General features: G+C 41.7%; 1 protein-coding gene across 1 annotated transcript in view; it reads right to left on the bottom strand.

Annotated features, from left to right (window-relative positions):
- Positions 1-27,109, bottom strand: part of LOC115114412 (tenascin-R-like) — a 122,095-nt gene that overhangs the window by 51,593 nt on the left and 43,393 nt on the right. The window contains 1 exon segment of the mRNA XM_029642620.2: positions 1,697-2,296. Within this exon segment, the coding sequence (XP_029498480.2) occupies positions 1,697-2,219 (523 nt within the window). The 5' untranslated portion in view covers positions 2,220-2,296.

The raw sequence follows: 27,109 nt of genomic DNA, 5'->3' as shown, positions 1-27,109 counted from the left end.
TTTTACGAATCGCCTGACCTTCATGTCTTAATGTAATGATGGACTGTCGTTTCTCTTTGCATATTTGAGCTATTCTTGCCATAATATGGACTTGGTCTTTTTCCAAATAGGACTATCTTCTGTATACCTCCCCTACCTTGTCACAACACAACTGACAGGCTCAAATGCCTGTCAGGAAGGAAAGAAATTCCCCAAATTAACTTTTAACAAGGCACTGTCGTGGCTGAATCAGAATTAGTTAGGCAACATTGATAAATAGGATGTTTAATTGACATAAGAATGCTTATGTGAGATGTTTGTCATTGGGATGTCTTCTTTTGGATAATACTGTTGGCAGTTTGCAGTTATCCCTTCTCTGCTAGGGCTTAGTCACTAGGGGCCCAGAGAGGGGAGAGGTCAGGCTTGTCTTCATATGTCAATGTATCTGTTAAACCATGTGAAGGGCTCCACAATGTCTGTACACCTGTCACTCCCTACTTTTCCCATTGGGGGGAGGAGTATGGCAGTGTCTGGAACTATTGTATGTCCCCTCTGAGGTTGCCCTTATCTTGATCTAGTACATGACCTAAGCGGCTCACTGTCTTTTCTGATCTTGTCCAGGAGGGGGTGTATTTGAGATGGGAGTATCTAGAATTGACAATTGATATATGCCATTGGATGAGGCAATGGTTTGGTGCTATGTTGTACCAAGAACGAGATGAGAACTTAGTTTAGGAGACCAAACTGAACGATAATTTATAGCTAATGCTATCTAGCTATTGGATACTCCTCTTTCAAGTAAAAGGTTATTTGTGAACTGTTCCTGAGATCTGGGTTTCGTCATGTGAGTTGAGATGGGTGTGTCTTGGCTATAAATGACACTAAGATTTGTTTTGTAAGCACTCTCAGAGAATTCTTTTATAGACACTGAATTGATCTGAGAGTCAAAAAGGGCTATGGTGAAGCTCATATAATTAAAGATGGACTATAATATAACTCTGACTTGTGTGTGGTTTGCCATCTCAATGTTTAGTAATACAGGAAATCACCACGACAGCACACCTGTTAATTTAAATGCATTCCAGCTGACTACCTCATGCAGCCGGTTGAGAGAATGCTAAGAGTGTGCAAAGCTGTCATCAAGGCGAAGGGTGGCTACTTTGCAGAATCTCAAATATAAAATATATTTAGACTTTTTTGGTTAGTACATGATTCCATACTGTATGTGTTATTTCATAATGTAGAAAATATTTAAAAAAATAAAGAAAAACCCTGAAATAAGTAGGTGTCTAAACTTTTGACTGGTACTGTATGCAAGAATGAAATTAATATACTGTATATGACAATGTAGGCATATATTATAGGTCTCCCTGTCTTAGTATTTTGTGATTACAGGACCTTTATCATTTCTATAGTCTTCTTTTAGATTAATGTAGCTCTGTCCTTGAGCTCTTGTCTATTGATGTTGTCTATTGTGTCATGTTTTATGTGTTGTGTGGACCCCAGGAATAGTATCCGCTGCTTTTAGAACAGCTAATGAGGATCCAAATAAAATAACAAACCCCCAGGCTTTATATCCCTCGTGCTACTTGAACCAAGATGCTCAGTAACTGAATAAATAAAAACCTAACATTCCACATTGGCCTCAAAGTAGCCTATGACCAGGGTACAGTAACTCTAATAACAGTGTCAAGCTGTGCTATTATTCCCTACTTACCCATGGCTGAACTCTCCTCACAGCCACAGTTGCCAGAGCTGCACTGAACTCTGAGCAGCGACACCTCTCTCTCCAGCATCTCGATGCGGGTGGCCAGCTGCTGCATGCTGTTGGCTGCGGGACAGGCGCATGCCTGTTTGGGGATGTTGATGCGGTGGGTGAAGGTGACCTGGCTGTCTGTGTCCACTGTCTGCTCTGTGAACTCTGTTGGGTCCTCCCCACCCCCACTGGACATTGCTCCCCTGGAAGCCTGACTGGGTGGAGCCGCTGCTGATTCAAGATCCACAGAGCACAGAGACTCCAGGGGAACATTGATGTTGTACACATGGTTGAAGACCATGGGCTGCTCCTTCACTGTCTGGTTGTTAAGTGGGCTGGCGGGGCCACCTGGAGGGGCCTGTCGTCTGACCCTGGTGGTCCGGACCAGCTTCTGCTCCTCACCGGATAGGGATGGAGCAGGCTGGGACCCCAGAAGGAGTAAAGCCAGAGCCAGGCCCAGCAGCCAGCCACGTGCAGGGGCCATGGTGAAACACCACAGCGTGAGAACTAGGTAGGGCTCTCCTGACAACACCGTAACTTCCGGCAGACTTATGATAGGATCTATAGAGGAGAGAGAGAAATGGAAAATAGTATTTGATCTATTGTGAAAGAATAATTGCCTTGGAAAATAACTGGATGCTTATGGGATGTTTTTCGAATCCTTAAATATACGTATTTCTGCACACAACACAATATCTGATCTTTCTCACAGGGGAGGGATGTTGAAATATTGAGCACATAGAACATGTTGATATGGATTCAATAGAGCCTGGCTTTAGTGATTTTTCTTTCCACTGTAATCCTCTCTCTTCAGAAACTGGGCTTGAGGACAGGAACAAACTACAGAATGAATCACATTGAGGGACTGATTCCTGTCTAGAAAAGCCTGTGGTCAGAAAGTGATTATCTGCGATTACATTTTTCCATCTCTGTTAGACTAGATGGAGGGATTTTCTCAAAGCTCAATCAGCAGAATAAAAATGTGAGACGTACACTATACGACACGCACTTAGTAGCAGTTCATGGAGAAAAAATTACTTTGTACGAGGACACAAATCAGGACAGTATGTAAGGTTATGTCTCAAAGATGTATCTGTAGGAGGTCAAACACAGGATACCAAGAAGCCTACAGAGGCTGAATACATGCAGCCTTTTCAAAAGTTTGTATCTGAAACTGTAACGACTTCTGCCGAAGTCCTGTCGTCTCCTCCCTTTGCCCGGTCTCCCTACGGCCCTGTTTACACACGTCTTCCGGCACTACGGGGTGCCCTACGGGGTGCCTGAGGATATAGTGTCTGATCGGGGTCCCCAATTTACGTCAAGGGTCTGGAAGGCGTTCATGGAAAGTCTGGGGGTCTCGGTCAGCCTTACTTCAGGTTTTCACCCCGAGAGTAACGGGCAGGTAGAGAGAGTTAACCAGGATGTGGGTAGGTTTCTGAGGTCTTATTGCCAGGACCGGCTGGGGGAGTGGGCGGCGTTCGTGCCCTGGACAGACATGGCCAAGAACTCGCTCCGCCACTCCTCCACTAACCTTTCTCCATTTCAGTGTGTATTGGGGTATCAGGACTTCTGCCGAAGTCGATGCCTCTCCTTGTTCGGTGCTCGGCGATTGACGTCACCGGTCTTCAAGCCATCATTGATCTATGTTTCATTTTCCATTGGTTTTGTCTGGTGTTCTTACACACCTGGTTCCAATCCCATTCATTATATGTTGTGTATTTAACCCTCTGTTTCCCCTCATGTCCTTGTCAGAGATTATTATTATGTTCATGTTTTATGGATTGGTTCGCGACGGGTTCTTGTACCTACATTTATTTTATTACGGACTTTGGTTTTGGAGTTTGTGTTTTAAGTTATTAAAATACTCCATTTATACCAAGTTTTGATTCTCCTGAGCTTGACTTCCCTGCCACCTACATACACGATGTGACAGATACTGAAAATTGTCTTGTTATTTTTTGTTGTTGACGAATGCCCCGTTGTGAAGTGAAAGGGAAGTCAACCTTTCATATTATTTCCTTGTTATGTATCACAAATCAGGGCAATTCCCATTGACTACATCTTTGAAACCAACCACAGGTATGATCTTTGGTACTTTGTCTTTACTACATATCTTTGAAGGTTACTTACAACCACGCTACAACCTCAAGGTGAGAGCACACAACAGATGTGGTGCATGTGTGCTGATGCTGAACTGAAATAGTCATTATACAACTAAAGAGCTATCTAAGTCATCCAGGGATTTGGAGATCCTGCATGTTCAAATATGCTGTGTGACGTACTGTAACATATCAGGCTTGCCTGCTATACCTTTATATACACGGCTTTGGCCTTGGGAACGGGTACATTATTAAACCTCCCCCCACCTGTAGAGAATGAGAAATGTTCCCACCTCTCCTCATGCGAAAAGATCCCGTTTGACACGACGCAAGCCATTTAACCAGCAAATCCACCAAATAAATGAGAACCAGAAAGATGAGAAAGAAATCAAATGGACAAACCCAACTGGAACATTATTTTCACACCCATTAAGTAGTTCAGGGTCCCTTTGATTAAAGTGAAAACGTGGGACATGCAGTCCTAAAGTCAAAATGACATATTCAATGAATGGCCCGGAATGGCTCTCTGACTCCTTCTCAACCACACACACAGGGACTTGTATAATGGGCCTGCTCCTCTATGCCACAGCAACGGAGATACACCAACATGCCCCCATTGCCCTGCGCTCCAGCTCAGGAATCAGGGGCGTTGAGACTATGGGCTGCATTTGTTGAAGTTGGATAGAGATTCGATATTCATAGGACGTTTTCCTCAGGCCTTTAGGTTTCTGCAATTGCAATGGGGACACAGTGTTTGGAGACAGATGTGTTTTATCAAGGCCTGTTGTCGGGCCTCAATTAGGACGCCTCTCAATTAGAAGCGACAAAGAGGAGGATGAGGATCAAAGGCTCGGGGGCAACAGCAACGACTATTTCAATTTATTGTTCAAGGGCAAGGTGTTTTAACACACATTTCTGCCCTGCATGCACTTATTGGTCATCCTCCTGACTGAGCGTAATGAGAACTGACGGCGTAGAGGCTCACAATCCGTCCATTGGGCCGCCTACCGCTGGACGGGTGGAAGTGAGGAGGCATTATGGGAGCTGGGAGCACGTTGACAAGTCATGAAATTAGTTTGGGGCTACTATGGCCCATTGCCATTTTAAGCTATACCCTGTAATGACTAGTAGTATAAAAATGAGTACTGTACCTGCTAAGGCAGATGACCAGTGAACAATAGTGTCAGTTTTATTGAAACTGGTCATTTTCTTGGGAAATTGAATGTGAATTGGTTCTCCCGGGCCGACCCCCTGCTAGCTGGCATGATCAAAAACTCACTGAGGCATAAAGCAATTCTGTTCAAAGTTGATGATCACGAACCCTAGAAAACTGGCTGTTTCAATATAAAACATTTACGAATTGTACTTTACATATACACATTTGGGTATACCCCTCTGACAAAACCCTCTGACAGGACACTCAGTAAGCATCTGCAGCTTTGGGATGCCATTGACAAGCAATAAGTGTCTATTTCTGAACATGATGTGGGCTGGCAGATAATTCACAAAGAAAGCCATTTCCATTTCATTGTACACCCAAAAGCAAAAAACCTTGGGTAAAAACTTGGGTTTTGTTCTTAGCCATATACATTCCCCCTTAACTTCTGTTCTTTCAGAGACTATAGTCATAAAGCTGAATATCCCTTCCATCCAAAGCCTTCTTTTTATGGCTCAGGCTGGAGATGATACAAGAGAAGATATGAAAAATGCTCCAATTATGCACAGAATCAGGTTGTGTCTTAATGATGTAGAGAGAGGTTTAAAAAGATGACTTTTCTCATGAAGTTGCAGCGAAGACAGTGAAGAGGGATGACTAGAGAGAGTCTATACAGTAGAGGACTCTTCCACTGGAGATAAATTCTCCACTCCTCACCACATATCATAGAGGAACAAAAGCTGAGTATCATCACAGGCATTAATGTTATGTTGTCACACATTTTAAGCAGCCATTCCAATAACAAATATACTGAGCCTCCCTTTATATCAGCAGCATTTGCTTTCACCTTGGTATTAACATAACATTACCATCAAGCCGAACCATGCAATAACTCCTGTCTGTTGACGGCCAATAGCACTTTTCACCTTAATTCTCACTGAGAACAGATAGTAGAATGGCTGGCTTGATTGAAATGTCAGGACGAGGAGCATGTATGACAAAAGCTCATGTGGAATAGCATGTCTGGACATTTGGAAATTGAGAATTCCGTTAGTTGTTGTCATACCTGTGTAACAGTGTATTAACAGTGACATTTCACATGTAGCGCCATTGTTTTCATAAGTGTTCACATAGGATGAATGTTTATGATGCAAATGGAAACCTACATCAGTGTCTGTTCAACAGTAAATATAATCAAAACCCTGAGCTGTTCTTGTGTTTTTTTTTGTGAAATTGGCCTATTACTCTGACTGTAGTGTATTTACTGTCTAATGAGCTCATCAATGAGGGTCATACAGTAGGATAAAAAGACAGTGTAGGTTTAAGATGCTGAAAGCTACACAGTGTTACTGCTAGAGTAGGTCAAAAAATACATTAACCTTTCCCTAACATAACACACAATCCTATTTTTCTGCTAAGCATTCAATCTGTAGATGCCCTACTCGTGCTGTATTAAGGAGATAGCGGAGATGTTGCAGTAGCATACTTTCAGTGTGTAATGATGACTGACCTTCTGAATGACCTGCAGTAAGGTTTTATATTAGACAAAAAGGCACAAAGATGGATTGCTCTCAAATTCAGGCACAGCACACTTCAAGCCTGCAGGTTTGAAGGAATACAAAGGCTGGGATACAGCACAACGCCAGGACAAGATCATTGTTAGAAATAAATAATGTTACTAGGCTACCTCTAATCAACATCAAAGAAAGGCAAATCATTCCTTGAGGAGTTAATATTTCATCTGACATCTATTGGGAATAGAAGTTTTTGTAAAAATGTTCTATTCAACACTTTGCTCTCCTTTCGATCTGCTTTCATTTCTCATTCAGCTGACATTACCCTGAGTGGTTCTTAAAGAGGGGTTACACAAGCTATTACACCACCTGCTGCATTATATATGAGAGCACCATTGATGTTCCTAACCTCCCATGTGCCGTGCTAGATCACAGTGTCTCCCGGCGCCCTCAGGGAAGAGCATCCTTGTTGTAACTCTGAGGCGACGCTCTGCATATCTTTATAAACTCAGCTTATCTGAGTGGAAAAGAGGCCTAAAGCCTTTTAACTTCTCCTCCATTCTCCTCCCTACTCCTCCCTTCTCTCCCCTACTCCTCACTTCTCCTCCCTACTCCTCACTTCTCCCTTCTCCTCTCTATTCCTCCCAGTACTGAACATTGTGTTTATATACTGTATGTCCCGTAGAGGACTTTCTCTCTACAAAGACAAGTGAGCCTTGGGGGACTAGCGACTACCTGGATCCGTCAGTAGGTCAAACTTCCTGTTAAACATACTGTACTAGGGCTTTCTAGAATAATCTACAGTATACTAACTGTCAGAGTCACTTCATACCCAATGTCCTGTGTCATAATGGAAAACATGGGGGGGGGCAGAGCACCAGAGGGATGCTGCGATTCTGCTGCTCCCTATTCTCCTAGCGTCTGTTTAACTCCATCTTTCGCTTGAAATCTCTCTAGCTGTCCTCCTTTATTTCACACAGTATATCGGTCCAGACCCGAACTGCTGAATAAAGAGGTGTCTGTGTGTACGGTGCTGAATCACTGATGGAGTTGGGTGAGCTGGGTTGCTACAGAGCTCGGGCAGGCTCTAGCTAGCCGCACCACAGAGAGCCCCAGACAGGCCCAGCCAGGCCCTGGGAAGTGAATTGGTAACCCCTATTTGTACAGGTTAATGTGCAAACATCCCGACATGCACACTGTACCAGTAGCCAGCCTCCACAGGCGCTCTGCCCCTCTCTACCTTGTAAATCTCTGTATTGCAACATTCCGATTCAATTATCATTACTCCAGTAGCACTTGGCAAATTGCCTTGTCTTTCAGGATCATTGGCCATTGCTCATTTTCAGTACCTGCGACCTAAAAGGTTTGAAGATCTCCATTACTCCTCAGTCCTTAGGCCTTTTTCACATAAGGACGCGTGCCATTACTACCTGTTCACATTGTTTAAAAAATAAATGCAGCTTAACAAAGTGATATTTGGAGAAGTTTCTTCTCTGCAAATTACAAGGGAAATGCAATATTTCTGAATAAAAGAAATACCCCGTCAGTCCTCAGTAGCCTCAATAGTGCAGAGTGAGCAAGAAGTCACATTTTGGCTGATATTGCAATGAAAGAAACATGCCATCTGCTAAAATATGCTATCTGCAAGAATGTTACTTAGTGCTTTGATAAAAGGTAGACAAGATACAGATCAAGAACATAATTCTGAGCTGCTATCATTGTTCCTATCTGTCAGAGGAGAGGCTGTGGGACCAGCTGCTGCAGCAGATACAGAGGGCTCAGGGGGTACAACATGAATAATGACCAACCAAATGGTTCCCTGTTTAATGGAGGGACAGTAAAGCATAACACAGCCTGGATCCCAAATGGCACCCTACTTAGTGCAGGGCCCATAGTATATAAGGAATAGGGTGCCATTTGGGACTCAGGCACAGTCCATTTAAATGCTGCTGAAGACTCACTTTGTTCATGCCGCTATGATTCAGGAGAATTTAATTTCATATTTGTCCCACCAGGTCAGAGGCTGCAGGCATGCTGGGCACCATGGTGACAGTCTGCTTTTAAAGGAACTACTTCTCTTGTGAGCTATTGTTTCAGACCATATATTTAAAATATGTCTAAATACATGTCTCAGTATTGTTTTCCATTCGTGCAAATGTTGTTGTGAGGAACATTTGTTCTGTCCAAGTTTAAAATAACACAATAACACAAAAATATTGAATGTGTGATCCACAAGGTGTCTTTCGAGAGGATGCATGTTCTTTATTAACTCGAGGACTGAGTTCTGTCCCTTGGGTCCTGCAGCAGTATTGCTGTCGTTAAAGCATTTGGGAATCCCTATAAGCCCACGACTGCTAATGATTCAGACCCAACTTCATTCCAATGAACCCATGTTTCTGTATCTGCTTTTTCTTTCCTAACCTGACAGTGAATCCCACTTATGCAAAGCATCAAATAATCTGTCAGTGCTGTGGCTTCTTCATCCCTCTTAGGATACAGCAGTGTTCTGTTCCAACCCAACCCGCCTTTTGAAACAGTCTTGTCTCCGTCACCCTCTCTCGTAAGTCATTTTCTCCTTTCATCTCCCTCTTTCAGAGGAGACTGTTTTTTTTGTGGGCCAGAACTGACAGTTATTGTTCTGCCTTTCATGAAAATATAAGAAACGTCTTCTCTCTGCCTTTGTGCAACGAGGAAGAGTCAGAGATGAAGGCAGGATGAAATGACGGAGCAACATAATACAAGAACATAATACCACAAGGTGTCAGAGAAATTATGAAATAACTACCGGAATCAATGCGGGATAGATGTGTTTTCTTGTTTGTGCCTGTTTGAGTTAGATGCCAAACCAGAGGAAGACATCAATCCTTTTCCATCGTTAGGATTTAATTCAATCATAAAAAAAATATAGGTTTCAGTGATAGTGATTTTGTTTGGACGGTGCAACATGGTATTTTGAGGGTCTAAGGATGATATCAAAGTACAAGCCTCCAGTATACATCGTCCACTACTGTTTATGCCTCTTATCTTCCACTCGGGTAAATGGAAATCTGTCCGTGAGAGGTTTTCAGCATCACCTTGTAAAGATCAACTGAAGATAAGTTACCTGTCAACTCAGATAGGTGGAGAAAATAACACGCTGCAAGGAGAAGAGAAAATAGGATGTGTAAATATGCTCAGAGACAAGTTGAACATTGAGTTGACTTTCATAAATATCAAACACTTCTACACAAGAATGTTAACAACAAAAGAATGGACATTGGTAGCATTGGCTGACTCATAAAGCTTTGTTTCATCCTGACTTTCACCTAGTAAGATTTGACTGGTTATGATTAATAAGATATTTTAATATACCTATAGAAGTTTGGAAACAGGCCTTTTGATGCCGTGTAGAAAGTTGAAAGTGTAGAAAGTGAAACCAATCCATTCCCAATCATCCATTATTGATCAAGCCAGGGTTATATTGGGGTATATTGGGTTAGATTGATAATGAAAGATTGATAATGAATCACCTCTATCTGTACAAGGGGCATGAAATCGTTCCTGAAATATCTCCAGATCTAACTAATTAACAGGCAGCTGTTAGACCACCAGGTCTACCTTGTCCTGGGAGGACAACTCATCAGCCTAAGGGGCTGTGTGTGTATGTGTGTGTGTGTGTGTGTGTGTGTGTGTGTGTGTGTGTGTGTGTGTGTGTGTGTGTGTGTGTGTGTGTGTGTGTTACTGTCACCACCATACGTAGTCATGCCTGAAGCCTTCACTATGATGGGGCCACTAATCCCCATTGGTTAGAAATCAGAGATCAAAGGCTTCCAGTGGCTGGTACTTCACCTCCATCTCATGTTTGCTGCTCCACCACAATAACAACAGTTCCTCTAAGTATTTCAGTAAGACATTAAAGATGCAATATCCCAGAGGGATCTAGACTAGAGTCTCTGATCCCACTATTGCCCGCCACACATAAAAAAAATCCTCATCTACTGTTGTGTGGAAAGAATACATGAATCTCCACAGTACGATATTACCGACTCACTGCTAAGCCCTGGCTGTATCTTTGTGATCACGAGTTTAAAAAATGAAGTGTTGCCAAGTCAGTCAGACAATTACTCTTGGTCTCTTGAGCCCCACAATGCTCTGCAGCATGCACCAAGGGATAACTCACTTTTTCAACCAGTTGAGGAAATTGGAAGTTTAATTGAAGATGATAGAAAACGAGTCACTAAATGCTCAAAATGTGTATACTAGTACAGTATCTTTATAACAAACCAGTACTCTTTCACTTTAATCCCATTTCTGTATACCCGAGGGATGCACTTAAAAAGCAATACATGTCAACACAATATGCATGCTGAAGGCCAAGCCATGAATACTTAATAATAAAGCATATCTCTATGGTTGATGTTGTCTTAACTTGAGCGTAAGCAGTGGTCCTCTTGTGCCAATGTCTAATCCTGCACCTATCAACACACAGAGAGAGGTGTTAAAGGCGAACACACACACCCTGGCCATGAGCTCTCTGTCAGTCGGGGTAAAGAACAAACACACCACACCAACACTCTGCTGCAGGGATACACAAAGTAGCGAGCAGGATGCTTGTCTCAACATGAAAAGAGAAACCATCCTCATTTGCTTTCCTCGCCTTGTCTCTTCCTCAGGGCCTTGCTTACCTACTGGGAGATAAAGTGACAGCCTTTGCAAGTTGTGTTGTCAGCTGTAAGGAATTGCAAATGCACTTTTTTTTCTCATTTTCCCTCCCTCTTCGACAGCTGTGCCGTTTTATTAAATACACTGAGGATGGCTGCAGGGTTAGATGCCATGGTGCTGATGATACCTATCTCAGTGTTCCTAAGAGAAAAGAGATTACAAGTCCCATGGCTACATTGGGAATCCCTCCACGTTGTACTATTGTACCACAAACACACACATCGGCACACACACACACACACACACACACACACACACACACACACACACACACACACACACACACACACACACACACACACACACACACACACACACACACACACACATACACACACAGATAATATTTCTCTGCTGTCCCAGTCCCATAGGAGAGCAGTATCAAACATGCACCCTGGCACATGAGCGCACACACACAGGCATGCACTCACACACACGCACACACACAGAAACACACAGACACTGTTTAGTATTTCTCTGCTGTCTCAGTCCTGGAGGAGGAGAACGATACAGATAATCCTGTTTCAGGTAATTCAGTTTTATGTGGTTGTGAGAGAAAGGGATTTTAAATCATTCAAAATGCTTCCTGCCTTATTGAGCATGTCAGAGCTGTCCTGGCTGTCCTGCAGTGTATCAAACCATAAGACATACTGTACTAAAACTGTACAATATTGAGATGGTTGTTGTAAGACAAATTCTCTCAATGGCCTACATGGTCAAAATAAAGTTAGCTAGATAAATAAATAATTATCTTTCCGTGGTATATTATCTGTGGAATGCATTATGGCTTTGCTATGGCAATATTACTTGGACATGTTTGCTTGTACTGTATGGTGATCATATGATAGAAATTGCTATGCGCTACACTATTTTTATAGAACTGTTTTTCAGTATAACAATAATTTCCTCAGCTTGAGTAAGGGTTGCAGGATCTATATTCAACCCAACCTGCCCAATGTTGGGTTCGGTCCTCATTTTGAAAGCTCTGCTACAGTATAATCATAATTTTCACCAAACAGAATTGCATATTATTTAGAATGCAAAATTAATTACACTTCAAACTATTAATAAATGAAACATAACACTGAACACACATTAAAAACTTTGGGTTATTGACTGGAAAGATAGAAAATATTAGACATGATATGATGCTGACATTTTGGGGGGAAATTGTCACGTTGCCAGCGGTGCTACCACTGTAAGGAGAAGGAGAGAGCCTCTACAGTACTACTTGTGGCTGGTCTCTCAGTGTGAATCATTGCTGATATCTTGTAATTTGTAATCTTTTGGAGATCCTATTTCCAATTTGTTGATGTAGCAGATGGATTGCCTCACCGTCATCGTTTATCACCTGCCACGGGAAACCTATTTTGTCCCTTTTCTTTGAAAAATGTGCTTTAAACCCTTTTTTAATGTATTTCTAAGCAGTTTCCTCAAACAATATACAGTAAAACTTTCCTCAAACAATATAAGGAAACCTTTGCTTCCAACATTGTACCCATTCATATTCTCGCTCTGAATTCTAGTCCATAGCTGGAGTTTGAAAACCTTGACTACAGAACATCAAGTTCAACTTCAATGCAAAACAAAACGAAAAGGAAAAGCCAAACAATGTGAAAACTTCTCACGCTAGTGAAAAAATATATTTTTTAGATAATGATAATGCCTCGTGCCTCAATACACAAATGACTATGCATAATACAGTACACTGAATGTACAACTTACCTGGTGAAGCCATGGATTGTGTATGTGTGCCGTTCAGAGGGTGAATGGGCAAAACAAAATATTTAAGTGCCTTTGAACGGGGTAGTAGGTGCCAGGGGTACCGGTTTGAGTGTATCAAGAACTGCAACACTGCTGGGTTTTTCATGCTCAACCGTTTTCCATGTGTATCAAGAATGGTCCACCACCCAGGAACATCTGGCCAACGGCAGGCCATTGATCGAAAACGGATCATTGATGAAAGAGCACTAAGGAGGCTGACACGAATTGTGCAGAGCGACAGATGGGCTACAGTTAGTCAACTGACAGTCCAGTACCAAATTGGGGCCCAAAGACCCATAAAAGAAAACGCAAATCGTCGTACCTTGACACGAATGGGGTATGGCAGCCGACGATCTTACAGAGCTGCACTTCTTTCAGCAAAAAACAAGACACTGCGGTTGCAGTGGGCTAGAGAACAAAAACACTGGACACTGGAGAATGGGAAAAACATTGCCTGGTCTGATGAATCCCTTTTCCTGCTGTTTCAAACTGATGGGAGGACTAGGGTAAGGAGAAAACCACATGAGTACATGCATCCATCATGCCTCATGTCAACATTACAGATGGTGGCGTGGGGTGATGGTGAGGGGTGTGTTTTCATGGCACACATTTGGCCCCTTGATGAAAGTGGATCTATGTTAGAATGCCACAGGATATCTAGAACATTGTAAATCAGGTGCAACTCTTCATGCCAGCAGGGTATCCATCTGCGAATGTGTTTTTTTCGGCAGAATAATGCCCCATGTCACAAAGCTAGGATTGTCCAGGAACGTGACAGTGATTTCAGCTTCCTGCAGTGTCCTGCCCAGTCACCTGATCTCAATCCAATTGGGCATTTGTGGGATGAGATGGAACGAGTTATTCGTAGTAGAGATCCACTACCTGCCAACTTGACACAACTGTGCGAAGCATTGGAGTCAACATGGGCCAGCATCCCTAAGGAACGCTTTCGATTAAATTGAGATTTTCAATTTATGATACTTTTTTTTTTAAATAAAGGATATTTTTGATTGCCTGTCTAACTCCTTGCTCAGGCCAAACACTACGCCACGCCAACGGACGTTAGTTTCTTCTTCGCAATGAGTCTGGATCTGAGCAGCTCGCCGACGATTTCTGGAAGGCAGACACATTCTAAATGTTCTGAATGGTCCCAGATACCAATGGGTTGGGACAGAGTCAGAACACACATGGATAAAGCAGCATTTCGAAAATTTGCCATTGGCATTGCTCCACTGATTGGTTAGAAATGATCAAATCGCTGATTACTTTATTTTGTACCACATCCCTAATTTTGACATCAGCACAAACAACTTTAATGATGGCAGTCTCAGACTGAAGTAGGTGGGGAGCATAGAGCAGCGGAATAATTCAGTGTGAGTCGTTAGGCAATATTTTGGGTTGGCTAGAAGGATAATTACAAGCAGAAAGAACCATTGTTAGCAGTTTAAGAGTATCGAAGGCCTTTTGATACCAGCTTTTATTAAAGAAACTACTAACTGGAATGATGAATTCAACACTGGTTGCAAAATCCATAACTCTCGCCAACTTGTTTGCTGAATTAGGAAAACAATAGAAATGATGACAGTGGCAGTGTGCTGTATTATATGCATTGCATCAGGAGAAAAACCAACACGGTTGAGGGTCTACTGAACTGAAGTAAATCCTTTTTAGTCCAGCAAGGCTTAATATAGCTCTTTATTTTACAGTCAATCAATCAATCAGATTGATTTATAAAGCCCTTTTTACATCAGCCAATGTAACAAAGTGCTATACAGAAACCCAGCCTAAAAACCCCAAACAGCAAGCAATGCAGATGTACTGTAGAAGCACAGTGGCTAGGAAAAACTCTCCAGAAAGGCAGGAACCTCTGAAGAAACCTAGAGAGGAACCAGGCTCTGAGGGGTGGCCAGTCCTCTTCTGGCTGTATCAGGTGGAGATTATAACAGTACATGGCCAAGATGTTCAAATATTCATAGATGACCAGCAGGGTCAAATAATAATAATCACAGTGGTTGTAGAGGGTACAACAGGTCAGCACCTCAGGAGTAAATGACAGTTGATCATGATCATGATCATTCAGAGTCAGAGACAGCAGGTGCGGGACAAGGTAGCACATCCGGTGAACAGGTCAAGGTTCCATAGCTGCAGGCAAAACAGTTGAAACTGGAGCAGCAGCAGGTGGAATGGGGTGGACTGGGGACAGCAGGTGGACAGGGGACAGCAAGGATTCATCAGGCCAGGTAGTCCTGAGGCATGGTCCTAAGGGTCAAGTCCTCCAAGAGAAGAGAGAAATAGAGAAAGAGAGAGTTAGAGGGAGCATACTTAAATTCACACAGGAAACTGGTTAATACAGTAAGAATACTCCAGATATAACAGACTGATCCTAGCCCCCCGACACAAACTATTGCAGCATAAATACTGGAGGCTGAGACAGGAGGGGTCGGGAGACACTGTGGCCCTGTCCGACAATACCCCCGGACAGGGCAAACCAGGCGGGATATAACCTCACCCACTTTGTCAAAGCACAGCCCCCACACCACTAGAGGGATATCTTCAAACCACCAACGTGCTACCCTGAGACAAGGCTGAGTATAGCCCACAAAGATTTCCCCCACAGCACGAACCCGAGGGGAGCGCCAATCCAGACAGGAAAATCACGTCAGTGACTCAACCCACTCAAGTGATGCACCCCTCCTTGGGACGGCATAGAAGAGCATTATTAAGCCAGTGACTCAGCCCCCGTTACAGGGTTTGAGGCAGAGAATCCCAGTGGAGAGGGTGGAACCGGCCAGGCAGAGGCAGCAAGGGCTGACTTGCTTCTCTTGTAGAACCTTTCAATTGTCTATGGAGTTAACTTTTCTGGGTTTAAACATTTGTGCAACTAGTCTTTAAGCTTGCTATCACTGCATACAAAAATGACACATGCATTTTTAATGTTAGGCGAGACCAAGTATGTCTTGTTAGATACTTTTTAGTTATCAGTTTAATATATGTACACTACTGTTCAAAAGTTTAAGGTCACTTAGAAATGTCCTTGTTTTTGAAAGAAATGGTGATGGTTGCTGATAATGGGCTTCTGTACGCCTATGTAGATATTCCATCAAACAAATATGCCGTTTCCAGCTACAATAGTCATTTACAACGTTAACAATGTCTACACTGTATTTCTGATCAATTTGATAGTATTTTAATGGACAAAAAATGTGCTTTTCTTTCAAAAACAAGGTCATTTCTAAATGATCCCAAACTTTTGAATGGTAGTGTAGATATAAGTCTATTCCACGAGCGATGAAACAGGATTTTGGAAGGAAACACAATAGTTGCTGAAGGGTGTTTACAGAGCTAAGCTAGCTATTAAGTGAATCCTCAGTTAATCAGGATGCCAACACTCACTCAGCAGTCTCAGGTAGGATTAACCTGAACCCAGCGGACTACAGGCCCTTTCCACAGTTATTAATCTGGGTTTTGCCAGTTCCCAGCAGGGCAAGGGTTGGAAAAAATTGGCAGTGAATATCTATGACTATCTGACATTTCTGCATGCCAAATAAGACAATTGATTAAAATCCATAAATCCGTCTCTTGGCACTGGCCGCTATAAATTACAGCCCTGGATTTAGAGGCAATAACATAAGACAATCTTTCTAGTGGAGTGATGGGGACCAAAAAACTTACCTCATTCAAATGCATCTTCACAATGACATGCCACTTGCTCTTTCTATTGAGATGGACAAAAAGCAGACATGTTTCAGCTTGAAAGGAGACTTTTCTTTCTGCATGCCTGCCAGACTCAAGGATCTTTAAAGTGTTTTTATCTCTTGCATTTCATTGAGAGGCGGGGTTCAATGAAGAACAGTTCTATAGAGTAGTCAGAAAACAGCAGGTAGTGAACTAGCGATGGGCAACATATTAAAATCAAATGGGTTTTACCCTAAAACGCATGAAAAAAGGTTTGATCTGCACAGTCCATTCAGTCAGTTATTTATCTTCAAAAAATGTACAACATTAGCAACGCCTTAAAATAAGCCCATCATGCACTCCTAGCTGGGAGCTGAGAGCAGTGTTGTGTTTTTCCCATGCTTTCAAAGAGTAAATGTATCCATCAAAGGCAGCATAAAAGAACTGACAGTTCAAGTAATGTGCTGTAGGCAGGCCATGTCTTATTAAGAGGTTTTTAATGGCTTTATGGCTCGTGGCAAACACAACAACAGCCTTCTGGAGACACTCATAACCTGCTACTGCACTTCCACTTCTCATAGCAGCGAAGGTAAAGAGGCATACAAGCCACCGCTGATTCGCTACAAGACCCATTCCCTCAATGGAAACATTTCTCATGCTAAACACACCATAAGCACCTTAAATATGTATCCCCTGCCTATCAGAGATTGTTGCAAGGAGGTACAGATTCTCAAGACCAAACCCGTCTACAATACTTGAGAAAACGCTTTATAGTATTGTTGGATAAAAAGCAAGAGACAGTGAAATTAATTCATTTTACACACCTTTTTTGAGCATTACAGTACAGAACCTTGCAACAACCCGCCACATTAGATGTGAGAAACAATAGACATGATTTTAGATCTATCGGTAGGCTAACACTTTATACACAGGGCCTTTATACACCCAGGGCCTTTATATAGGATTTATAAAGCTTATAATGGGTACCTTCATATAAAGTATTACCAATCTATCCGTATCAGTATAGTGAGGCAGGAGCATTCCAATAAAGATAGCATCTATTACATCTAGTGACTACCTACAGTACCCTCACTCTCTCCTTGGACTGCAGCCCACTCATAGGCAGAGAGGTGTGGGGAGCAGAGAGGTGTGGGGAGCAGAGTGTGTTTGGGTGGGAGGTAAAGACAGGAGGCCAGTCATGGATTTCCTCCAGGTTGAAACACAGAGGCAGAGAGCGTGAGAGAGAGGGAAAGTGCCCTCCTCAATCAATTGCTATTGACCCTTATTACAGTAGGGATAGGATTAGGAATATGCCTACCTCTGAGATAAAAACAAGCATTTGTTTTTTTGCTTGTTTGGTACCCCTGCCTGTTATACAGTACCATATGCTGCCCTCAGTAACAAGTAAGATGTCGTGTCAATTAACATTGTGAAAAATGTTTGGGTCGGCAATTGGAAGGTTCATTACTTGAGTAGCCTTAGGAATGAGTGCTTAGGTGAGCTCATTGGAAATTGTAACACAATCAATGTAGCCATCTATTTGCCCAGCTTTCTTAACCTACAGAGGCTTCCTTAGACATTTGTCAGTTGATTTCAGATCGGATGCCGTCACACGGCATCCCAGTTCTACTGAATTCTGCCTTGTTCATATAGTCAAGGCTCAAATGACCAAACAGAGGCATACATTACGTTCTTTACCAAACTCATTTTGAGATTAGTGAGTCACAGAGATCACTTACAGTAACAACTGACAACTGAAGTTTGGAGGACCCACATTCGGGGAGATCGTTTAGAGGAAACAAGGTGGATTAATGGGGAGTGTTCAAGGTCCACAAGCAATATGTTGAAAGTGATTCCCTCCTGTGCCTCAGAATATTCACTGCAAGCTGAATTTTGGCAAATGAAGCTCTCTGCATCCTATATATAACGTATGCATCTGAGATGGAGATGCAACTAAGACTGACCATTTCCGTGATGAAGTTATAGAAGTATTGGTTATTTATTTGACCGTCTCTTAAAGTGCGTTGAAAAGTTTGCAGACATAAAATAAACACATGTTCTAATTAGCTGATTAGCTGAGACAATATCTCACAATGAGTTCTGCTGTGCACCACAGTTCTCACGGAGACATACGTCAGGCCTTTGTTCTGCCAGTCAGCTTGACAGTGTCTTGACAACGGCACAGGCAGACTTCTGAAGGCTTCTGTCACAACTGTCACAAGCATCTGAGACACTCCTATCACTTCAGAGACGACATTGCCTCCCTGGACGGAGGACGGGGCACAACCAAAAGTATTTTGGTATGCGCATAGAGTTCTGACTGACAATGTGTTAGCTGGCAAATATCTGACCTTTCGATTACGGTTTATAAACCAAGGCAGCTCATGGAGGTTGATTTCTCTGCTTGGATGAGGCAGCAATAGATGGTTATATAGACGTGTAGATGCCACACCACAGGCAGTATTCCACTTCATCATCGTCCGGGACAAGGTTATTGGCTGTGAAGCCAACCAACCCTCTGGTGGTGTCTAGACTAAAAGTGGACTGTGCTGGCCTGGATGTCAGATGTGGATTGACATATTGGACTGGCCTGTAGAAGAGGCCAGGATCTGATCAATGCATTGGGATGCATTGGGCCGTTGGGCTGTTGGCGCTGTGTGGAGGGGGAGCATGGGGTGCATTGATGGTGCTGCCTGCCCTTGAACACATGCTGTCTCTAAACAGAGATCAATTGGCCCAGTTTTGTCTGTGGAAGTAGTGCGCAGAACGGATGTGTATCAGGGGAACTGTTGGTGAATCAGTCCTAAAATCAGCCTCATGTTCTTTCTCTCCTCAGAGGGGGGAACACTTGAACACCAGGGATTTTACTTGATGTACTCTGGCATTCTACCATAACACATTCTCTGTCAATGAATGTACTACTTCAAAGACAGTTATTTCACAGAAAAACCCTCATGACCTATACTGTCTATTCTTTATTGATTATTTTTTGCTTTGTTATCAGATGAGAGTTCCGCTTCATGGATCATCAATGTGCAACTCAGAAAGCATCAACTGATATAGCTGAAATTGCTACAGTACATGAACCGAGAAGTCGTTTTATCTGGTATCTTAAATTGTCTTTTTTCACCATGGTTAAATTATGTTTGTTGGCTTCAAACTAAAGAAATTATGGACACCTGCACCTCTATTGGATATTTTCCTTTTTACAAATTTGAGGAATGGCAACTGCATAGTGAGACCCAACAGCATCCATATACTGTAATGGGAGGATGCTGTTCTCAATACTGATGGCAAGGTCACACCAATGAAATCCTCTTTTTAAATCAGTATTCATTAAGCCTCTAATTCAAGACAACTAGGAGAAATTATTTGCATTTTAATATATGTTTTGCCTTCCTGCACTGACTGCATACAATGAGTGCTCAAATAGGATAGCACAGAACACAAACATAAGTATAAGAAGCTGCCTTTGTACTGTATGTAAAAGGTCCCACAGATGGACCCTGTGAGCATATGGCTCTGCTGGAGACGTGGACATCCATCATCTGCAACGTTGAGAGTGGAAATGAGGAATACATTATTCTATTTTTAGGATTTTACATGGGGAGGATACTACTTTGTTATCGCCCAACCAAATTTGTTGGCAGAGTTGATTTTTAAAGGCAATGGATTACTCCATCTGGGAGTCATTTACTGCTAAGGTCAAAAGTCATCAAAAGTCATTTTTACTGGAGGATGTTTTCCATACAGTGTGAAATACTGCCTACTCAACTATGGTACATGGTGGCCATGGAAACTCTCCATGATCACCATGGAAACTCTCTGCTGAACCCGACATTTTGGGCTGAACGTTTAGATAGTAGTTTCAAATGATTATCATAGCAATACTTAGAAATGGTCATCAATTGTATTAACAAATATCTACTTACTCAATAGCTTACTGAACATGCTGCATTGTAAATCGTTACTTTAATGGCCACTTTCCATATTGCATCATGCAGTTATTTTAATATCTCCTGGGCTAGAAACTATAAACTTACAGGAACTCAGGGCAACTATATAGTGTCACCAGCAGAGGGAGTCGCCTACAACCATGAAACAATTCACAAAGCCAGAGGTTACATCCCAATCAACTGCACTACTATTATCTACTACAATAGATATTGAATAGGGTACTATTTGGGATACAGACAGGGAATTGGCAACTAAAGGGTCCAAATCCCTCACCATCAACCCCAATTACACTTTTAACATGTTGAAGTCTGGACATAAGCTCACCAGAGAAAACCAGCTATTTTGGACTATCATTAGATACATACAACCGTGGCCTATTTGATACTACTAGTGTATAACGCATGCATTGTCACTTCGCCTGAAGTCCTGAAGTCAAAACCACTGATAACATTTTCATGTCTTTTTTGTTTCCTGTTTTGTTGGATTGCATTCATTTTAAATGACATGGGGATCGTCATAATGGCACGTTACAATGAAGGCATACAAAAACTGGCAAGACCTAAACCATACCATCGCAAGTCAAGTCAATTGGCAGGAGACCTTGCAAGGAATGTGAAAGGTTTTGATATGCATATAATATGTTATGCATATGTTGGTTAAAACCTCTTCCGTTTGTGTCTTCAGTTTGCATATAAATAGTGTTTTGTCTCTAAGCAACTTTGTACTCTCAGTCAGCTATGCTCCAATGCTCATATGCCCATATGCATACCTGCCAAAACAATCGTAATTGAAAGTCAATATACCTACATGAAAGTTTATAAATAAGTGTTTTAGATTAGTCTTTATCACCTACAGTGTCAATCTAAATTATACTGAGAGCATAGAGGGAAAAAGAAAGAATAAAATATGACAGATGAACTAAGTGGTTTAACAGACTTGTATAACACTAACAGGAAAAGTATTTTCTGTGTGTGTGGGGGGGCATGTATGCATGCATTAAGGATATGGCAGCTGATGGACTGAACAGAAACACATTGGTTTAATGTGAAACTTAACCAAGGGAAGTAAACACATTCTGATAAATGCTCTGCCCAGTGTGACATTAAATAAGTCAAAGAAAGTGGTCCATCGTGTGAAAAACTGTAATTCATGTTCTTCGATAATGACAGCTTCCTCGTTGTCATGCAGCAAAGGCAGGTCATTTGATTTCATGGACTGAGACTTTGAATTGACTTTATCACGAGGAGGAGACCAACAAAATGCAATGACGTGGAGAATTATTAGTCTCACGGCTGAATTCTGACATGGTTGAGATCCAATCACTTAAGTCAATGTGAACTATTCATAATTGAACTTCTACGGATTATTAAATATGTATAAAAATGTTACTTTCCATCAGACCTGCGTTCAAATACTATTTCAAACATTTCAATCACATACACTCAGTGTACAAACCATTAGGAACGTCTTCCTCATATTGAGATGCACCCCCTTTTGCCCTCAGAACAGCCTCAATTTGTTGGGCATGGACTCTACAAGGTGACAAAAGTGTTCCACAGGGATAATGGCCCATGCTGACTCCAAATCTTCCCACAGGTGTGTCAAGTTGGCTGGATGTCCTTTGGGTGGTGGATCATTCTTAATACACATGTAAATCTGTTGAGCGTGAAAAACCTTGCAGCGTTGCAGTTATTGACACACTTAAACTGGTGCACCTGGCACATACTACCATACCCAGTTCAAAGGTACTTCAATATTTTGCCTTGCCCATTCACCCTCTGAATGGCACACATTCCCAATCCATGTCTCAATTGTCTCAACACTTAAAAATCCTTCTTTAACCTGTATCCTTCCCTTCATCTACACTGATTGAAGTAGATTTAACAAGTGACATCAATAAGGGATCATACACTGCCTTGCAAAAGTATTCACCCCCTTGGCGTTTTTCCTATCTTGTTGCATTACAACCTGTAATTTAAATGGATTTTTATTTGGATTTCATATAATGGAATACACAAAATAGTCCAAATTGCTTAAGTGAAATGAAAAAAATTAATTCTAAAAACACACAAATTTCATCAATAACAAAAGTTTATCTCAATACTTTGTTATATACCCTTTGTTGGCAATGACAGAGGTCAAACGTTTTCTGTAAGTCTTCACAAGGTTTTCACACACTGTTGCTGGTATTTTGGCCCATTCCTCCATGCAGATCTCCTCTAGAGCAGTGATGTTTTGGGGCTGTTGCTGGGCAACACAGACTTTCAACTCCCTCCAAAGATTTTCTATGGAGTTGAGATCTGGAGACTGGCTAGGCCACTCCAGGACCTTGAAATGCTTCTTACAAAGCCACTCCTTCGTTGCCCGGGCGGTATGTTTGGGACCATTGTCATGCTGAAAGACCCAGCCATGTTTCATCTTCAATGCCCTTGCTGATGGAAGGAGGTTTTCACTCAAAATCTCACGATACATGGCCCCATTCATTCTTTCCGTTACACGGATCAGTCGTCCTGATCCCTTTGCAGAAAAACAGCCCCAAAGCATGATGTTTCCACCCCCATGCTTCACAGTAGGTATGGTGTTCTTTGGATGGAACTCAGCAATCTTTGTCCTCCAAACACGACGAGTTGAGTTTTTACCAAAAAGTTATATTTTGGTTTCATCTGACCATATGACATTCTCCCAATCTTCTTCTGGTTCTGGGATTTTTGCTCACCGTTCTTGTGATCATTTTGACCCCACGGGGTGAGATCTTGCGTGGAGCCCCAGATCGAGGGAGATTATCAGTGGTCTTGTATGTCATAAATTTCCTAATAATTGATCCCACAGTTGATTTCTTCAAACCAAGCTGCTTACCTATTGTAGATTCAGTCTTCCCAGCCTGGTGCAGTTCTACAATTTTGTTTCTGGTGTCTTTTGACAGCTCTTTGGTCTTGTCCATAGTGGAGTTTGGAGTGTGACTGTTTGAGGTTGTGGACAGGTGTCTTTTATACTGATAACAAGTTCAAACAGGTGCCATTAATACAGGTAACGAGTGGAGGACAGAGGAGCCTCTTAAAGAAGAAGTTACAGGTATGTGAGAGCCAGAACTCTTGCTTGTTTGTAGGTGACCAAATAATTATTTTCCACCATAATTTGCAAATAAATTCATGAAAAATCCTACAATGTGATTTTCTGTTTTTTTTTCTCACATTTTGTCTGTCATAGTTGAAGTGCACCTATGATGAAAATTACAGGCCTCTCTCATCTTTTTAAGTAGGATAACTTGCACAATTGGTGGCTGACTAAATACTTTTTTGCACTAAGCAAGGGGCACCACCGAGCAAGCGGCACAATGAAGACCAAGGAGCTCTCCAAACAGGTCAGTGACAAAGTTGTGGAGAAGTACGGATCAGGGTTGGGTCATAAAAAAATATGAACATCCCATGGAGCACCCTTAAATCCATTATTTAAAAAGTGTAAGAATATGGCACCACAACAAACCTGCCAAGAGAGGGCCGCCCACCAAAACTCATGGACCAGGCAAGGAGGGAATTAATCAGAGAGACAACAAAGAGACCAAAGCTAACCCTGAAGGAGCTGCAAAGCTCCACAGCGGAGGTTGGAGTATCTGTTTATAGGACCTCTTTAAGCTGTACACGCCACAGAGCTGGGCTTTACGGAAGAGTGCCCAGAAAAAGCCATTGCTTAAAGAAAAAAACAAGCAAACAAGTTGTTTTTTTTGTTACCAAAAGACATAGAAGATAGAAGCTACTCTGGTCAGATGAGACTAAAATGTAGATTTTTGGCCATCAAAGAAAACACTATGTCTGGCACAAACCCAACACCTCACATCACCCCGAAAATACTATCCCCAAAGTGAAGCATGGTGGTGGCAGCATCATGCTGTGGGGATGTTTTTCATCGACAGGGACTGGGAATCTGCTCAGAATTATTGAAGGAATGATGGATGGCTCTAAATACAGGGAAATTCTTGAGGGAAACCTGTTTCAGTCTTCCAGAGATTTGAGACTAGGACGGAGGTTCACCTTCCAGCAGGGCAATGACCCTAAGCATACTGCTAAAGCAACACTCGAGTGGTTTAAGGGGAAATATTTAAATGTCTTGGAATGGCCTAGTCAAGCCCAGACCTCAATCCAATTGAGATTCTGTGGTGTGATTTAAAGATTTCTGTACACCAGTGGAACCCATCCAACTTGAAGGAGATGGAGCAGTTTTGCCTTGAAGAATGGGCAAAAATCCCAGTGGCTAGATGTGCCAAGCTTAATAGAGACATTCCCCAAGAGACTTGCAGCTGTAATTGCTATAAATGTGGCTCTACAAAGAATTTACTTTGGGGGAGGGGGGACGAATACAGTAGCTTTGCACGCTCAAGTTTTCAGTTTTTTTGTCTTATTTCATGTTTGCTTCACAATAAAAAATATTTTGTGTCTTCTAAGGGATGGGCATGTTGTGTAAATCAAATGATACAAACCCCCCAAAAATCCAGGTTGTAAGGCAACAAAATAAGAAAAATGCCAAGAGGGTGAATACTTTCGCAAGACACTGTAGCTTTCACCTCGATTCACCTTTTCAGTCTATGTCATGGAAATAGAAGGTGTTCCTAATGGTTTGTACACTCAAATGTCTCACTTTTTAATACATTTTAAAATGTCAAATACGCTGACTCAAATACCCTCCCATGCATTTAAAAAAGTACTTGTTTTGGGTTTGTGTATTTGAAAATACTCAAATACACAGAAAAGTATTTCTAATATCAGATACTCAAAAACATGTATTTGAACCCAGGTCTGCTTTCCACAACAAATATCATGACTATGCATTTCAGTTGGGCAGGTACAGTATAATTAGATGTTTACCTTTTCTATGATAGGAACTTATTTTCACATAAATCCTATTTGATACTAACACACATTCACAACATCCTTTAATAATCTATGGTGTCATCACAATGAGAAATGAAATATATTTTCAGTGCCAGAAATGGGAAAACACAAATATTTCTATAATTCTACAGTGGGGGGTAGCTAGTCTACAGTATTCCTCTATGTGAAGATATTAAGATTCCATTTGAATTGAGAACGCTCAGCAGTTTCCCCAGTTCTCTTTCACAAGTTCACATTTTTGCTGGCAACAATAGACATTCCATGGTAACTGTTCGTGTTTGCTGCCTATTCAATGGCAGAGGACTTCCTATTCAGACTATTGACCTCTGCAAGCCATTTCATAACTATGGAAGAAAACAACAGCAGTTGAATTGAAGTGCAAATATGGTCTGTACTGGGTTGTGTGTTGTTCTAAATGGTTCGGAAATGTCATATTCACTCAAATAAAATTTAAGGAAAATAAGAAAATGTGCTTTAATTCAACTAAAATGGACTGCATATACTGTGTAGACATCCTTAATTCAACTAAAATAGACAGCATATACTGTGTAGACATCTTTAATTCAACTAAAATAGACAGCATATACTGTGTAGACATCTTTAATTCAACTAAAATAGACAGCATATACTGTGTAGACATCTTTAATTCAACTAAAATAGACAGCATATACTGTGTAGACATCTTTAATTCAACTAAAATAGACAGGATATACTGTGTAGACATCTTTCCCCTAACGGTACGGCATGCACGTTGTGACAACTCATTGCTTTGATAGGACTGAAATGTGAAACTGATCACAGAAAGGGCTAACCAGTTCTGTACTTTGGCCCAAGCACGAGTGCTTTCCAATTGGAACTCCTTTGGGTTTGTGTGAACCATAGTTTCTTATTACTCCACTACATGGACTTCCTCAACCCAGTGCTCCTGGCTCGACACCCTCTACAACACAACCAACCCAGACATCCACTAACAGCATCTATCATGTAGACAGAAGTGCTCAGTGGCTATTACTCCTCAGCAGCCTACATAAAACCAGGCAATTAAATGCTATTGGCCAATTGTCTCTACACTTTCTTTGATAACAAAAATATATTTATTTGATTTTATTTAACCTTTATTTAACTAGGCACGTCAGTTAAGAACAAATTCTTATTTACAATGACGGCCTACCAAAAGGCAAAAGGCCTCCTGCGGGAACGGGGGCCTGGGATTAAAAATAAAAATGGATAGCATGTAGACATATATCCTGTAGTGTGCTGTGTTTTGTTGTTTTACTGCATTGATTGATAGGAACTAGGAACATAAATATTTAGCTGCACTCGCCATAACAACTGAGTCATAACAACTGAGTCATAACAACTGAGTCATAACAACTGAGTCAAAACAACTGAGTCATAACAACTGAGCCATAACAACTGAGCCATAACAACTGAGTCATAACAACTGAGCCATAACAACTGAGCCATAACAACTGAGTCATAACAACTGAGTCATAACAAATGAGTCATAACAACTGAGTCAAAACAACTGAGTCATAACAACTGAGTCATAACAACTGAGTCATAACAACTGAGCCATAACAACTGAGTCATAACAACTGAGTCATAACAACTGAGTCATA

Source organism: Oncorhynchus nerka, linkage group LG9b (assembly GCF_034236695.1).
Source record: "Oncorhynchus nerka isolate Pitt River linkage group LG9b, Oner_Uvic_2.0, whole genome shotgun sequence".
Taxonomy (NCBI): domain Eukaryota; kingdom Metazoa; phylum Chordata; class Actinopteri; order Salmoniformes; family Salmonidae; genus Oncorhynchus; species Oncorhynchus nerka.
Note: the sequence above shows the minus strand (reverse complement) of the source record. Positions and strands in the feature narration are given on the sequence as shown.